Genomic DNA, 18,181 nt, shown 5'->3' with positions numbered 1-18,181 from the left:
CTTCCTGTTGCAGTTATTTATGATTGATGAAAAAAAATTTTTGGAAGATCTCATTTCTCATGTTTTCTTTTGCAGTCCATTTTTAGAACCAGATTATATTATATGGAAAAATGATGTAGTCTGACTCCAAAGAACGATCATTCCCATACCATAAACAGCCTTGTGTTGCAACAGTTGTCAGTAGCATTAACAAATTATCTCAGCATCATGTGATATGAAATTGTCACAAATACTGTATTTAAAAAAAATGTATTGTGCCTGGGAGAAATTACAACTGCATTCAAGCAAAGAAATCGTTGCTTTCATGATGGATAACAATGAAGAGGGAGTGGAATTTTTCAAAAAAGATTTTTAAGTTTTACGCATGAAGCTTGCATTTCTACGACGTGTGAAATGTCTTCACTACATAACAAAAACATTGCAACAAATCAAAGTAATGAAACTGAAGTACCAAAAACGATACAGAAGAAAAACAGAGCGGTCGAGACCTCCTATCACAGACTTTAGCAGGGAAAGAATCCCGCATCGAGTTCCTCTACCAAGCTCTACCAAGCTAAGTGAAAGTATGTTTGAAGAAAATGTCGGCTCGTCCAAAAACAAATGATGGGCCGAATCCAAATACGAACCAATTTGTTTGAAATTACAAATATAAAGTTCCAAAAGTGCAATATGAATCTGTTTTTTTTTTTTTTCCTTTTCTACCCTTCTATCAGTTTGTAAATTTACAACATCATTAATTTCTTTCAAATACAGTATATCGTTTTCGTTTCTTTGTTTGCCTTCTTTTTTAGTTTCTTTGTTTACCTTTAGTTTAAGTCTTTATTTTTGTCAAACATATTCACAATTTACATGGCAAACGCGTGGCATTATTCATTCAGTTACACGCTGCAACGTATGAATCTCTCAGTCAGAAGTTGCATTATTGTGAAATAGGAATTTCAAAATAGTAGACTATTTCAAAATATATTGCAATAGAAGCATTGGTACAATGTGGAGCTTTTCCATAACTGATGGTCGCATGCTTTACGAATTTATAATGAATAGCTTCTTTCGCTTGAAAGGCTACTTAATGAATCTCACAAAAAGTTTTGGCATTAGGCTTAAATATCCTTTACTCAAGTTAATATAAACATGCGAAAGTGGGCTGGAAGCCCACGGGTTTGCAGTCATCGCTTCATAAATTTGTCTTGCTTTCCTTTATATTTATTCGTGTTGGGGTCTGAGTCATACTGATTGTTCTTGTGACCGAAACTGCAAACGCCCCTCGTGACGCTGATTATCCCCGCTTGGGTGGTTGAGGAAACCAGCGAGTAATAATAATAACTAGAAGGGCACCCAGTAGAGCGCATACCTCCGCCACGTAATGCCTGATCCATGAGAACATATCGGGCCCAATACATTTTTGAAATATCATGCTACACAGTACAATATAATTTTTTTGCCCCAATCTCTCAATGGTGAAGAATCACTTAAAAAATTAAATAATTATTGTGTCCAGATCCGGATTCGGATCTTCACCAAAATCAAATCAATTCGTCCTTGCCACACACCCAACCTGTCCACCAAGTTTCATTCGAATCTGTCCGCAACTTTTTGTGATATCATGCTATATATTGTTTTTGGCCCTTTCTCTCAATGGTGAAGAATCATTTAAAATTCTAGTTGTCGGATCTGGATCCGGATCTTCACCAAAATCTTAGCAGTTCATGCTTGTCACACACCGAACCTGTCCACAAAATTTCATCCGGATCCATTCACAACCTTTTGAGATATCCTGTAGCCAAACAGACAGACAAGCCGGTAGGTGGCGATGGGTCGCCGAGCATGGAAACTATAAGATATAGAGCAAAATGGATGTCATATAGCGGATAGGGAGTCACCTTAAGATTATGCATATCAAATCTCATCCAGTTCCATCTACTGATAACTACTCGGTATCCATTTGAATGAAAAGTACCGAAAATGCGGTTTGAAATCGGAAATCCCCAAAGTTCAAGGGGGTGCTGTGGGTGAACAAAGATATAAATCGAAAATCCGGCTCGATCGTTTGTGCACAATGTATTCCAGATGATGTGTGAATTTTCATGACCATCCGATAACCCGAGGAGGAGTAGCATTTGGCACGAAGGCATCTCCAGCTCTCGCATATTATCGATTTTTGCACTAATTGACCTTTGACCCCTGACGGAAGCGAAATCGGTCAATATGTCCTGAGGCGGAGTTGTAGTACTCATTGAATACCATGAACCTGCAAAGTTTCATTCGTATCGATGCACTCACCTGGTCGCTAGGGGGTCTTCAATTTTTGCCAATTTTCGTGCATACCCTAATTGTAGAGGGCGCTGCGGGTAAAGTATTCCATATATCACAAAACCGGAAGATATTTGATAGAGCATCACCTTGAGATCATTCGTGCCAAATTTCATAACCCTAGTGGGGTAATGGCTTTCGGAATTTATTTTGCGTGAATGGTACCGATTTTGAAGCTTTTTCGGTTGTTGCTAGGAAACCAAAGCGTCCCTAGCAACCATCACAATTTCCAAAGCACTCGGTCTTAAGATGTACCTACCCCCCGAGTTTGGTCAAAATCCGCCCACGTTTACTACCAATTATGCTGATGACAAACGAACAAACAGACAGAATTACTGACAATAAGGGTCACCTATTTCGGTGACTCAACAGACAGACAGAAAGGGGTGAAAACATAACCTCTTTCACCTTCGGTGGTGGAGGTAATAAATACTGTTTCACATGGGTTTTTTTCTGAGATGAACTATGATCTTAATTATTCTTGACATCAGAAACATAACGTTCATTTCGTCGTTATCATATGTTAACTTGTTACTGAAATTGAGACTCATTTCTCGCCACATCAGTGGTCATTTGAGGCACATACAGTGGCCTGCAAAAGTATTCACTCCCACCCCCCCCCCCATCAATAATGCCACATTTTGATGAATTACGAATGATGCAGAAACCATTTTTCCAAATGAACCTTTTTTATTCATAACTGAAGAGATCAAATGAAACTGTTATAGTTGAGGGGGTTACATGTCAGGAGTACCTGCAAAAAAACACATACAAATCAAAATTCACTGGTTGCAAAAGTATTCAGCCCCTTAGGTCAGTACTTGGTGGAAGCACCTTTCGTAGCAATGACTGCTGTCAGTGTTTCTGGGTAGGTTCTACCAGATTTGCACAGTGAGATGGTGAAATCTTTGCCCATTATTCACATGAAAATTGCTCTAGTTCTGCCAAGTTTGATGGGGATCGTCGATGGACTGCAATCTTCAAGTCTCGCCAGAAATGTTCAATTGGGTTCAAGTCAGGACTTTGACTGGGCCACTCAAGAACATTTATTTTCTTATTATTCAGCCACTCTAGTGTGGCTTTAGCTTTGCGCTTCGGATCATTGGCCTGCTGAAATGTGAATCTCCGACCCAGTTTCCGATTCATGGCTGACTCAAGCATATTTTCATCAAGGATTCTCCTGAACTTTACACCATCCATTGTCATTTCTATCCTGACAAGCTTGTCAGTCCCTGCTGATGAAAATCAGCCCCATAACATGATGCTGTAGTACTCATTGAGTACCATGAACCTGCAAAGTTTCATTCGTATCGATGCACTCACCTGATCGCTAGGGGGCCTTCAATTTTCGTCTTCACCATCATGCTTGACAGTAGGGATGCTCTTGATGGAGTGATGTGTAGTGTTAGGTTTGCACCAGACCTAATGCTTTGAATTTAGACCAAAAAGTTCAATTTTTGTCTCGTATGACCAGAAAACATTTCTCCACGTGCCTGCAGTGTCATTGAGATGCCTTTTGCAAACTCAATACGAGCTTTTAGACACGTCTTTTTAATTAATGGCTTCTTTCTTGCCACCTGTCCGTGGAGACCAGCTTTGTGAAGGGACCGGGATATTGTTGATTGATGAACACTGACCCCAATCTCAGACATAGAGCCTTGCATATCTTTCAAAGTTATTGTTGGATTTACAGTGATGTCCTGAACCAGTGTGCTGCTTGCCCTGCTACTGAGTTTGGATGGGCGACCTCATCTGGGTGGAGTTTGTGTGATATGATATCTCATCCACTTCTTCCTGATGGATTTCCCCATACTCAAACAGCCACTGATTGACTTAAAGTCTTCTTATAACCCTCTCCTGAACAGTTCATCTCCACCACTTTATGTCTGACTTCTCCTTGGTCTTCATGTTTGCCTTGTCTGGTTGACCAAGTGAGCTGCACCTTAAAACTCCTTAGATAAGTGGGAGAGTTTAATTTTTACGTTAAACCACTGATTACATGCAGGTGAAACCTATTACACTTATTTTGCAACATTTCAAACTAATAATTTGCTCATGAAGTGATTTAGGGTTAATTAGGCAAAGGGTTTGAATACTTGTTTAACTGAGAATCATCTGATTTTCTCTATTAATCAAACTTATTCTCATTTTATCTGCATTTTTTTAGCTTTATCACTTTGGAGTAATTTGTGAAGATTCTATATTGTAAGTGTTTTGAAAGCATCATGAAATAAGCTCAGGTGGCATCAAAATATGAAAACTTTTGAGGGGATGAATACTTTATTGAAAACTTTTGAGGGGTGCGAATACTTTTATATGTTACGGACATTTTACATTTCTTCCAATTTTTTTATGGTAGCATCACATTCCTCATGTCAGAAAACAAGAATATTACAATCATGTTGATACCTTTTTCTCTTTGCAAAGATATGAACATACTGTGCAAAATTTATTTTCTCCATTCTGTGGCAGCAATGTTTAATTTTCTGACTTTTCTCATTTTCCCCAAGGGTGAAAAGTCCACACCCACCTGGATATCATCAAATATATACTAGAGATGCATAATCAACAACAACAAAAAAAACTTTATCCGGGAAAAAAAGGGGTTACCTTCTTTGGCCAATAAGAGCAATCGTAGAATGGTCATTGATGCAACGTGACCAGCTCGATCTTGAGTGGTCCTTTTAGAGAGTAACATTTAAAATAGATACCAACAGGCTTCGTGTCTTCACATTGAAGTACGCAGTCTCAGTATCTCTTTGGGCCTGGGGAGTGGTTCGTGGAGGAGTGTGTGGAATGGGGGAGTGGGGGAAAGGGGGGTCTTTTTGGACCATAGCCTGTAATCGATATTTTAAACCTCATTAAAATATTGCTATTTATCATTACTTACGAACCACCGATGGAGTGAGGTGTTGCAACATGCCAAACACTAACTCCCTTGTTAATGTTCAAAGTCGGACTCTCTGGAAAATCCTCTATTTCTCTTTGCCGATGACTCAACCCTCTGCCGTACCATCTGTCATCCCTCAGACCGGCAAGCAGCAGCTTCTTCACTCACTGCAGATCTGGATAAAATCACAAACTGGTCCAACACGTGGAACATGTCTTTCAATCCAGACAAATCTCACACTCTCACTATGTCTCTTCGAAAGGACCGTTTACAACCCCCCCATCCACTTTCTCAACAATCCTCTGGAAGAAGTCTTTTCTTTCAAGCTTCTGGGTCTCACTATCTGCCATGACCTTTCCTGGGAAAGTCACATTTCCAACCTTGCCTCAAAAGCCAGTCGCCGACTGGGAATCCTCCGTCGTGCAAAGTCCTTCCTCGGCCCTCTTGAGCTCCTGACCACTTACAAAGCTTTTGTCCGTAGCCTGATGGAGTACTGCTCTCCCCTCTGGGCTGGTGCTCCTGCCTCCCACCTTTCTCGACTTCACGCTGTCGAAACCAGGGCATTTAAGATCATTGGCATCTCCCGCAATGAAGCTGAGTCTTTGGGCCTCTCACTCAATCACCGCAAGTTGGTCGGTGGTCTTTCTGTCTTCTACCGACTCCTCTCCAGCCTTGCCCCCCCTGCTCTCTCTGCGATTTGTCCCAACCACATTTCCACAGGGCGCTCAAGGTCCGCCAACAACCCCCTTCTGGTAAAACTACCAAAATCACGAATCACTGCTCACCTTCACTCTTTCATTCCTCTTTTTTCCCGCCTTTGGAATAAACTTCCTCACTCTATTCTTTCCCATTCTTCCCTTCAGGCTTTCAAAACAGCTGTTCACCACCACCTCTTATCTTCCCCCATCCAAATCCTTGATCTTTTCTACCCCCGATAATCCACCCAAGCCCACTTCCTTCAATTCTCCTGCTTTCCTTCCTGAAAGTCCCTTTAATGTCCATCTTCCCCTCGCCATGTTCCCCGTCCCATCCCCATCCCTCTCCCTTCCACAGTTCACCTGTGTCTGTTCCCCAATGTTTTGTCCCTTCCACTCCCGCCCCTCTTGTCTCATGCCTCCTTGCTGTGAGTTGTGTGTTAGCTCTCATACGAGCCTCGACCAAGGTATACAAAAAAAAAAAAAAAAAAAGTCCCGATTATACATTGAAAGTCTTGAATGTCCACACCAGAGGGCTCTCTGTGTAAGAGTTTTGTGGGCTATTTCGAATGATCAATGTTCATGGCAATAAGTGAAGACAGAGGGCAGGGGATGGGGACACATTGCCCCACCTTACTCTATTAATTGGGTTTCTCTTTGACAAACTATCCATATAAATCATTGCTTACTTCTGGGAATCAATTTATCTTTGCCTGTTGTTTTAGCTAAAGGTAGGAAGCACAGGACGTCATTCCTCTTCATTCCGTCCATGTTTAAATGAGAGAACTCGAGACATTGGCCATTTGCAAAGGTGTATGTGTGTATGTGCATGTACCGACATATGCATGTACCATGCTCTCTGCAGGGTGTCGGTTCTGCAGGAGCAGTTTCATGACGAGAGTTACAATTCTGGACCAGTCACCACTCAGACACAGTAGTGAGGGCAGTAACTTGCAATTTGTTTGGAATGTCGGTGATAGCTTGCCGACTCTTCGTAAAGGGCACCATTGGATCTTTAAAAACCACCAACTAATGCTGTCCGACAGGAGGACCAGTTTAGCATCTATCCGAGGAATGGCACACACATTGAAGCTCAGAAGTGGTGCTGCATACCTCCAGGCAATCCTCCTGCCAGCCCAATATGAATGTATTCAAGTATGTGTAATATATATATATATATATATATATATATATATATATATATATATATATATATATATATATATATATATATATATATATATATATATATATATATATATATATATATATATATCTTCCTTGTACCTGACCAAATGACAATGTCAGGCCACAACCGTGTCATGCAGATCTCCTTTGGGCATACCATTTTCAGCTTTCGGTCTGCCACCACCTACCAAACACAAGCATCTGGCACACCTCTTGCCTTCTACCTCCTCCTCTTTCAGTCTCTTGCCATCTGGCCCTCTTTCACAAACATCTCTTTCCCATTGGCCTCCTCTTCCACTCCCCTCTCTAACGATCTCATCACCTCTTGTTGCACCAGCTCCACTTCCACCGCAAGCACTTGATTGTGCCGCCATCTTTACCTTCCTGCTGCCAATGCTACTGAGCATGCAATCAGTGCAGGCTGCATTGTTCCCTGACCTCCAGACCAAGAGCTCTTCTCCTCCTGCAGCAACCCCCACACCATCAAGTTCGCTGGTGATGGAAGCACATCATACATTGTCCACAACAGGAAATGCAACAGTATTAGCTCCATCCTCCAAATCTCTTTCCATTTCAACGTCCTCGCCTGCACACCATCCCACTGAGTCCAAGCACCTTGCTGTACCTGTCCTACTGCCTTCACATATCTCCTCTCTTCCTCCTTTCTTCCCACATCCCTCTCAACCATCTTCCTCCGTTCTTGGGATGGCAAGGGGGCTTGAAGCATTGGGGTTGGGAGGGAGAACGGGTGGAGGACTTGAAGTCATATTTTGCATCATGTGGAATTTCCACAGGTCCCTGCCATTACGCTGTCAAAGGATATTCCTAGTAAACTCCCTCGATATTCCACACTCCATTGGGAACAAATTCCCTTCAAACAGCCTGATGAACCGGGTTTGCTTGCAAATAAAATGTGAGATTTTTTTTTATGGCAAAGCACTTCTCTACATACTCTACAACATTTTTTGGTTTTGTTGAATAGCAAATTGGAAGTATTCGTCAGTGTGCTGTATTGTAATGATGGGTATTATCTTATCACCGTTTTGGGTGATCCTGCAATTGTTGCCTGCTGTCGTTTTTCATTGTAGTTCCGTACAAAAACCTTCACTTATTATGCAAATTTCTCATCTCTTTATTTGGGAGCGGTGAATTCATAAGCAATTGTTGAACACAAATATCCCCGCTTACATACATGAGACATTGACAACTAGTGCTAAAAGCAAAATTACGCTTTTACAGCAACAACAACAAAAAAGGGCAAAAAAAATCGACAAAAAGCTTCATTTTTGAAACAAATCGTTGATCCTTTAATTTGGGAAGTGTATTGGCCAGACACAATTAATAAATACAATTTGTCATTGTCTGTCTATGTTCACGTTTTTTACAAAGACAACCACCGCATTTGGCACACAGACCAAGTCCGACCCAGAGATTGTCCTCACGGTATTTTATTCCGCAACCTCATCCTTTGAAGACCTATTAGAACCTTTAAGTCCTCGAAGATCCCAAAGACCCTTAAGACCCTGTTCCTCCATGAAGCCGTCTGTGAAGCTGTCACTATATGTTTATTAATTACGTAGTGCGTGAATGTATGCCTGGTTTTGGCATAATGGTTAGGGTGGTGGGATTGGGATCTGAGGATCCTGAGTTCAAATCCCCCATTGGCTGTTGAATTAATACCAGGTGGGGTTGACTCCATCTGCCATCCTTATGAGGTCGACAAAATTAGTGTCAACTTACTGGTATCCTGTGTCGGAGTGGTGACCCGTCCAGGATTGTGCCCAATAGCCAAGGAGACTGCTTAGGCAGCACCAACGCTCTGCACAGAGTATGGTCCCGATGGATGGATGGATGGATGGATGGTTGAATGTCAGTTGCACCCTGACTACATGTATGTCTATTAATTACGTCCTATTGCAATGTACCTTTCAAACCTCTGTTCTTAATTGCATGGCCCGTGAGCAACTTTTGGGTTCCTGACATGTGGCTGGTAAAACACAAATGTGAAAACACCCCCATCATAATCCCCCATACATGCTATCAAGTTGACCCAATGGTTTCAAATGAGTGTACCAACATGAAGCGTACAAGTAACATAACTACAAGAGTATATGGCAGTCTACAAACAATAATTGTGCTTGCAGCCCAGATAACCACAATGAAGAAGAGTACGTGGGGCCTGGCCTAATAGCAGCCATTACGGAGTCCTGCAGGCGGTGTGGCAGCTCACACTGATGTCTTATCGGCAAAAGTGCCTCCCCCCTATAAAAAAATATAGTGAACATCACTGTTTTAATCCTTTTGACCCTTTAGAATTACACTGTTGAGACCCCTTCGACCTTTGTAGATCCTTTGAGACCCTTATGACCCTTTAAGACCTCAAAGGGCCTAAAGATCCTTTCGACCCCAAAGTCCTTTAAGACCCTTAATACTTCATCCATTCGTGAAGCCGTGTGACTATATGTCTAAATATTACATACTAGTTGAACATCAGTTGCACCCTGATTACACATCCACATCCAAGTCCGATTACAATGTGCCTTTTAAACCCTTCAACCCTTTGGACTGTTGAAAATCCTTAGACCTTTGAAAATCCTTTAAGACCCCCTAAATACCTAAAAGACCCCCAAAGACCCTTAAGGCCCCTATGACCTTGTAAGATCCAAAAGACCAAACGTACATGGAGAATGTGAACCAAACACAGACCTGACTATCTATCGCAAGGCTTTGGAGGGTGGTAAGAGGATTGAGAATTTGGATCTCAGGTGAGCCCAATGCCGGGTACTGGCTCTTTCTAGTCCAGCTATACAATGATTCTGAGCTTTGTGGACGCTGCAAGTTGCCATCAGTGAGGTTTGACGTACAGGAGGACAATGTGAGTTGTTTTCTGCCGATGGTCTCACCGTACGTATGCATTGTATCAGGTTAGGTCAAGGTGATGGACAGAAAAGTTGAATCCGTGACGGAGTGATCTTGCGCGGAAGATAAATGAGTCCATTGCAGGATAAATTCCAGGAGCAGTCAATGTCACAAGCTAATGTGATGACGGACCAGTCTTTTTGTCGAGAGAGTGGATTTTAGGCCCGAGATCAATTGGCTTGAAGAAATTGTTTGCCAGTGATTCAAAAATCAATAGCAACGATTTATTGTTGTCGCGACATCGTCGGCTCATTTTTGAAGTACGGGTTTGAGGGAGCCGTATGAAAAACGGTGAAACTCCTCTGGATTCCCAGCGTAAAGTCATAATTTATCACGACAACTCAAAACTGAATCCCTCTCCATCTGCTTTACATTGGTCTTGGTGTTGACCCACAGTGGGCCTGCTCTGTTGTGCAAGGTTCCTAAATGCCTGTCATGCAGGCAGCTCCCTGCTTTTGGCCATCTCAGCATGTGACTAGACTGCAAGTGTGGAGTGACGAACAGTTGTGTGTTAAGATGGTGGACGTGCAGGACGGTGCGTAAGGAATGTGTGAGAGTGCTGAAGTGCGTGGTGCTGTAGGATCATAGGCTTCACGAGGCAGCCATGAGGCATATTTCATCGCTTCCTTTGTCACATATTGGTCTCTCTCTCTCTCTCTCTCTCTCTCTCTCTCTCTCTCTCTCTCTCTCTCTCTCTCTCTCTCTCTCTCTCTCTCTCTCTCTCTCTCTCTCTCTCTCTCTCTCTTTCTCTTTCTCGTTCTCTTTCTCTTTCTCTTTCTCTTTCTCTTTCTCTTTCTCTTTCTCTTTCTCTTTCTCTTTCTCTTTCTCTTTCTCTTTCTCTTTCTCTCTCTCTTTCTCTTTCTCTTTCTCTTTCTCTCTCTCTCTCTCTCTTTCTCTTTCGCTTTCTCTCTCTCTCACTCTTGCTTTTTCTCTCTCTCTTTCTCTTTCTCTCTCTCTTTCTCTTTCTCTTTCTCTCTCTTTTTCTCTCTTTTTCTCTTTCTCTCTCTCTCACATACCTCTCTCATATTGGCCTGTTATCATTGAGACAAATTAATTTTTCTCTTTGTATTGATTGTGTTTTTAAGGTTCTTTACTTTGGCTCAGATTGTCTCACCTGTGCAGCCCTTTTGCGCACACCCTGATCTGGTATGGTTCGGGGTTTTCAGGCACATGCATGCATTTCTGGTCTCTGTTTAGCATGTCAGTTATTACCTCCACCACCGACGGTGGGTGGAGGTTATGTTTTCACCCCTGTTTGTTTGTTATCTTGCCAAAACGAAGTTTTTGCAAGATATGTTAGTCAGCTTGTATGGTTTTTTTTTTTTGTTTGTCTGTAATCACGTATAAAAAATTCTGCAGAGCACAGTTATCATTGGAAATTTATGTAACTTCGCATATCAGAGGCCTATAGAGGTCCCTTTCAGTGCACAAAATTTTGAAGGTTAAGGTCAAAGGTCAAGGTCACTTTGTCGCAAATCAGGGGAGTCGACGAAACCCTTATCTTTTGAGTAATTTTGATCGGATCGTCTTCAAACTTCATGGGAATATAGTTCATGGTCTGGCGCTCATCTGATTAAATTTTGGTGGCGATTGGCCTTGACCTTCATGGTTAGTGCCTGAGGTCAAACATATTTGACCCCAAGGTCAAATTTTCAAGTTTTAGGAACCATATCGTGTAGTACCTCAAATTGAACACCTCGATGAGTGCTTTCCAGATATGTCAATCTTGAGACATTATGACGTCATTTGGTGACGTTATGAGGAAAAAGCATATTTTTCATGGTTACTCTGTAGAACGATTCTCATCGGAATCTCTCGTAGGCAGATATTCCTCAAGGAGTCGCTCCTGGTGGATAGCAGCTCTGTTCACCTCAGTGTGACCTTAAAGAAGTCACACGTGGTCACCTTTTGGCAAGATACGGGTCACCCTGCGGGTGACATTGGTTTATTTTTTGGTTGTTTGTCTGACTCTTTGTGTGTCTCTGAGCATGGTATCTCAAAACAGAATGGATGGATTTGGATGAAACTTGGTGGACAGGTTTGGTGTGTGACGAGGACGAACTGATTCGATTTTGGTGAAGATCTGGATCCAGATCTGGCCTATCATTAGGATACAAAACGTAAACTGTTCATCCTGGCGGAGGTGTGTATGCACTCTTGACAACCGAGTGCCGCTCTCGTTAAATGAAGTTCTTCAATCTTCGGCGCTTGATATCAACTCAAAACGGCCCCTTTATCAATATTGCAGCTTTTATTAAGGATGACAATGTTCTATGTAGTGGGAAATGTCGAGGTGTTTTCCAAAAATATTTATGAAAGCTTTATGGAAGGAAAATGGTGATATGCAGTTGATGGATTGTGGAGAGGTGCCATGATGTGAGTTGGGGGAGGGAGGATGAGGGAGTCTATTATGTGTCGTGGTTGGGGTTCATCTTGCGATGTGAGTGGGAGACGGTGGGGGTGGGGGGGCGTCAGTGTTGAGTGGTGTTGCCATGACATAACTGGTGGGGTGTGGGGCGGTTGTGTGGGGGGGGTGCCGTGATGTGAGTTGGGTGGTGTTTTTATGTGAGTGTGGTTCCTTGATGTGAGTGGGAATTGGGATTGCCATGATACGAATAGAGGTTGGGATTGCCATTTATGGTGTCGAGTGAACGAGACCCCTGTTGCTGTGATGTAAGTGGTTTGGGGGGATGGGGGTTGAGGGACCTGGTTGGGGGAGGGGGGGTGGAATGCAAGTCTGCATTGTAATCTGTTGCTAAATAAATAAAACAATCCTCTTTAGCAGCAGAATAATAATTAGCCTAAAAGGGTTTCAGTTTGCAAGTTTGCAAACTTATAAGAAAGAGAAATTGACATCAGTGGGTAATGGCTTGAGGCGAAGACCTTGGACCCATCGTGAGACATTTCCTGTGAAGATGAAAACTCAAAATGTTGTTTTGATGAATTGGTTGTAAAATTTAAGAAAATGTGAAACTCCATTTTGTAGTAGGGACTGTTCTTACATTTATCCCTTTTTTTGCTATCCCATGTGCAATTGAATATTTTTTCTTGAATTCTTTGTGAAGTGCCATTTCAGGCCTTTACACCCTGTTATATGAAAGGGAATATGTAAATGTAACAGTTGATATTTTGATCAGAATGAGACGACGATTGATACTACATCCCTGCTCGGTGATTTTGACCACGAAAGACTGTTTGGTGAAGTTTTTGGGGTTGCATTGTGATGAGCATGTCACATTGACAAGGTCATAATATGACACAATCAAAAGCATGGATAACTAGGAGGGCACTCGGTAGAACACATACCTCCGCCACGTAATGCCTGATCCACGGGAACATATCGGGCCAAATACATTTTTGAAACATCATGCTATACAGTACCATATCGTTTTTGTCCCTATCTCTCAATGGTGAAGAATCACTGAAAAAACTATAGTAGTCGGATCCGGATCTTCACCAAAATCTAACCAGTTCAACCTTGCCACACATCCAACCTGTGCACAAAATTTCATCCGAATCCGTCTATAACTTTTTGAGATATCCTGTACACAAACAAACAAACAAATGAAATTGCTCGTTGAGCAAGGAATTGCCGGAATGACTTTGTCATATCTCCATGATCTCCGAAAAAACAAAAACCTGGAAATCAATTTGGTTCTTATAAGTCGATAGTGTTAATGTTTAATGAGTTATAGCACTTAGTTTGGTCATGATCATAACTTGGAAGTCAATCGGACTTGAAATGACGTTTTTATCGCAATTTGAAAGTTTTGACCCGACTCCCCCCCCCCCGACATTCGACCCCCGACCGCTAAGAAGGGTGTTGGTGTGGCACCCCAACGAGACATATGGTTGGATGCAGAATTGGAAGATGCACATTTTGGATTTGGTTTGAAATCGACACGACCATTTTAGCAGACGTTATTGCGAAAATAAGAATTTCGGTTTTTCAGTGACCTTGACCTTGACCTTTGACCGAGATTCACCAAAAACGACAAGTGTCTAATTTGAACCATGGCCGACGTCTGTACCCAGTTTGGTTATGATCGCTGAAACGGTGTGGCTGCTACAGGGTAAACAAACACACAAACAAACAGACAGACAGACAAGCCGGTACTGCCGGGTTCATAGGGGCGTTAGCAACCAGTACCTACGCGGCACAACGAGGTCATAACCTGGTCCTACCACCCAAATTTCATCAAAATCGAACAACTGCAAGGGGGTCAAAAACCCTTGACAAACACACACACATGGACAAGCCGGTAGGCGGACATGGGTAGTCGCCTACCCAATAGAACCTGATGCGATGGGCCCGTTCGATGGGGAATGACCTGAGGATTAAGCACAAAAAATTCATGATTCTAGCTTCAAGGGTTAATGCTGCAGATTGTTTTTTCGTTAAAATACCCCCACATTTAGAGGTTTTTCAGCCGTTGCTAGGCAACAGAGGGGTCCGTAGCAACGGTTCTTTCTCACACATAACTAGGACATACCATGAACCTACCATACCAGTTTCATGTATATCTGACTCATAGTCTCTGAGATATAGCAAACTTCGTTTTTTTATTGTTTTCGACCAGGGTTCATTCAAAGTCTATCTTCTCCAACAGTTTTCATAGGATCCGGCTGGAAATTTTTGACAATATGGCTGAATGTACTGCCCACAGTCGCTCGTGGCCCGATTTTTTTGATTTTCGAAAAATAATTTTTTTTTGATTTTTCAAAAAATTCAAAGTCCCGTTACTAGGCAATGGTGGTCTCCATAGCAACGGTTCTCATTTGCACACAACTAGGTCATGGTATGAACCTACCCACCAAGTTTCATCGAAATCACCATTGTATTAACGGAGCACTGGACCGAACATACAGACATACAGACTTACAGACATACAGACATACAGGCATACAGGCATACAGACAGACATACAGACATACAGACATACAGACATACAGGCATACAGACAGACATACAGACAAACATATCGACGGAAAAATTGCTAATAAGGGTAGATCAAAAAAAAAAAAATTTTCGACTTTATCGACTACCCAACAGACTAACACCACGACCAACAAATAAGGGTAATAATATAGATAGATAGATCAATAGATCAAAAAAAATTTTTTTTAATGGAAAACATTTTTTTTTTTCGAATTTTTTTTTTTCGACTCGATCGACTACCCAACAAACAGACACAGAATGACACACACAACCGACCAACATCATCGCCGAAATCCGAAGGATTCCGCCAATTAACAGATAGAAATGGGTTAAAACATAACCTCCTTCACCTTCGGTGGTGGAGGTAATAACTTGTTATTAATTTAAACTATTTGTTTTATCATGGATCATGCTAGCACTCCAAAAGTAGGGATGTCACGAGAAAAAACATACAATACCCTGAAAACATGGATGTTTTTCATGTCAAATCTCCTTTATGTTGTGTTCTGTGCCCCCCCCCCCTTTGGTGATACTTAGAACCCACCCGTGGTCCGTCCTTCCTCGAAGTGTTCAACGTGCAACCTCGACAGATCTCCATTGAGTGGGAGCCGCCCGCTTACAACATAACGAGGTGCTTCTCGCACAACATCACCATCTACTACCGCTACAAGCAGTCCGGCAACCACAACCACGAGGTGAGCGCTCACCCGAGGATGGGCACATGTACACCGCAAAAGAGGTCACAATGATCTGTTTACACGAATGACATGGACTTACCGGCACTCTCCTGGCTTTGGGATCATGGGAAAATTCTCAGCAATCCCAAGCATCCAACTCCATGTTGACGAGTTTCCTAAATTGTCTCCACGTTTACGGCGTTTTGGGAGTTCTGGAGGGCTATTTACTTGTAGTTATTTTGAACAAGTTATCAAGCTGAAATGAAATTGCCTCTTGTGCTGATATTGGGGGAGATATATTTTTTTAATGGTATTCTTCTTCTTGCATATGTCAGCTGTCATTTTGTTGGGCTGCGAATATTCCACTGATGCTGTGCCCCTAATACCACTGATGACAGGCTGAGTCGACCCCACTTCTCACAGCAATAAGGCCGATTAATAAATTATTGTTATTACAGCACTCAAGAATTGTAGAGGAGGCTTGTAGCATGGTATTGTGTACACTGTGGTCCTAAATGAGGAGAAAGCTTAGAAATTGAACCCAGTTTTAATAAGATAAACAATCTTAATGTTATATAATGCCCAAGTGTCTGTGCTTTCAGAAAATGTATACTTTGCTTTGGGTCCTATGGATATAGTTGCTTACAAAGCATGTTTTTTTTTATCCAAACACAGGCTATTTTTTTTACATTTTTATAGCTCATTTTTTAGAAATGGGTTACATGTATGATTGTATATGTTGTCCAAAATGGTTGAAAATGCATTTTTTGTTTGATATATTTCATTATACATAAGAATAGAACAATTCCTCGAAACAGTACATTTCTTATGACCTTCTGCATATCTTGGCACCTTCAAATGTGTAAAATCTCAGATTTTGCAAAATTTCCCCCAATCATAGTGAAGCTTACAAAATCTTATTCCAGAAATTTGAAATGCATCTGATAGAACATCTTAAATAGCAATTTACTTCTGCATAAAGTGATGATTTAAAATGGCAAGTTTCAACATGGATCATTACTACATACCAGTTTTTAGGTTCACTTCCATGATTGGGTCAAAAATGTTAGGAAGTACGTAACAAATTGCATTTACCAAGCTGCCACAAAATTACTGGTAGCTATAAGCTTGATTTTATAACCAGAGAATAAGTTTACCAAGATGGCCCTATGATATAAAAATCAATACCAAAGGCCAGTTTGTGTTCAGTATACAGAACATCAATGGTCGTTAGGAAGTACGTAACGTTTTAAAGAAATCTGCACTTTTAATCCTAAGATGTTAGTTTGGTTCATCACAGCATGTATTTCTATGGTTAAGTTTATGTGCATATATATTTATGACCTGAATGAACACTGATCAATTTGATCAACTTGTTAATTTCATATGACCTTGACCTCTTTGCTCAAGGTCAAGTATCAGGTAAACCAAATATTCTCCATATATGTGGTTTCCAATTAGTGTATAATACATATCTAAGCCATCAGACCAATTTTAGAATGATATGAGTGGTTCCTTGATAAAGATAATTGATAACCATATTTTGACCCTGTCAGAGCAATAGAAAGAGGAAGAATTAAGCTTTGCCCAAATAGATCCTGAATCCCCATGATGTTGGCTAACAAATGATATGCAAAACTTAATCATACAATGACTTTCATTTTTTGGTCCCCCGTGTCCTAAATGTGTACATAATACCTTGCTACAGGTCCTGACCTGACAAGATGATGAAAAGGGGGCATTACCTTTAAGCTGTCTAACTTGGGTTCGATTCCCGACCAGACTATAAACTTTCCGATTGGTGCATCGCAGGTAGGGCGTTGCATCATAAAATGCTTCGTCCCTCGGAAGGATGTTAAGCTGGTTGTCTCGTCTGCCAACATTAGTTGGTGGAGGTCAAAGATCGGCAGGTGCATTGTGAAGTCGCTGAGCTATCACCGGCACCCTGAGCAAACTGCTAATTCCTTCTTTTTTTTACCTACAGGGGGGCACTGCATCAACGGCACAGTAGCACTCTCGGCAATGATGCAAACGAGCATACAATAGAGGACATTGTTCATGCATTAGAATATTAGATGAGAACCAAGGACATCAGGAGTAAACAACACACTGTCCACGGAATGGGAAGGAGATGCAATCTCAGCGTTCAGACGTGATTGGAACACAAAACGTTGGGCAATGTTCGTGGAATTTTCATCGAACATCATCGTTTCAACCATTAAAAAGGAAAAAAGATGTTCGAGGAATCCTTTCAAAACAGTCATTCTTAGGTCAATTTACAGCCATCTACGTAATACATACAGATTTAGGGGATGGAGGAGCATGTGAGGAACTAAAAAGGATAGATGGGAAGGGGGTGGGGGGAGGGGGAGGTGAAGAAGAGGTCACATGTGTATGGGAGTTGCATAGGGTTGGGAATGAGGAGGTAGATAGCTCCTAATCATGTCTCCTTCCCTCAATACCATAAAAGCCTGGTGTTGGCTTAGTGGTTAGGGTGGTTGGTTTGGGATCTTCAGGTCCTGAATTCAAGTTCCTGTTTTTTCTGTTGAATTGACACCAGGTG

General features: G+C 41.7%; 1 protein-coding gene across 8 annotated transcripts in view; it reads left to right on the top strand.

Moving 5' to 3' along the window:
* The window catches only part of LOC147013237 (receptor-type tyrosine-protein phosphatase mu-like), a 363,240-nt gene that overhangs the window by 146,524 nt on the left and 198,535 nt on the right, over positions 1 to 18,181 (top strand). For all 8 annotated transcript variants that reach the window (XM_085854911.1, XM_085854910.1, XM_085854908.1 and 5 more), the window contains exon 8: positions 15,479 to 15,636. In XM_085854911.1, the coding sequence (XP_085711037.1) occupies positions 15,479 to 15,636 (158 nt within the window). The remainder of the gene's footprint in view (positions 1 to 15,478; positions 15,637 to 18,181) is intronic.

The sequence above is a fragment of the Eptatretus burgeri genome, chromosome 14 (assembly GCF_056783735.1).
Source record: "Eptatretus burgeri isolate ZD-2024b chromosome 14, Ebu_testis_v1, whole genome shotgun sequence".
Taxonomy (NCBI): domain Eukaryota; kingdom Metazoa; phylum Chordata; class Myxini; order Myxiniformes; family Myxinidae; genus Eptatretus; species Eptatretus burgeri.
The sequence above is the reverse complement of the archived record's forward strand: the minus strand, read 5'-3'. Positions and strand labels throughout refer to the sequence as shown.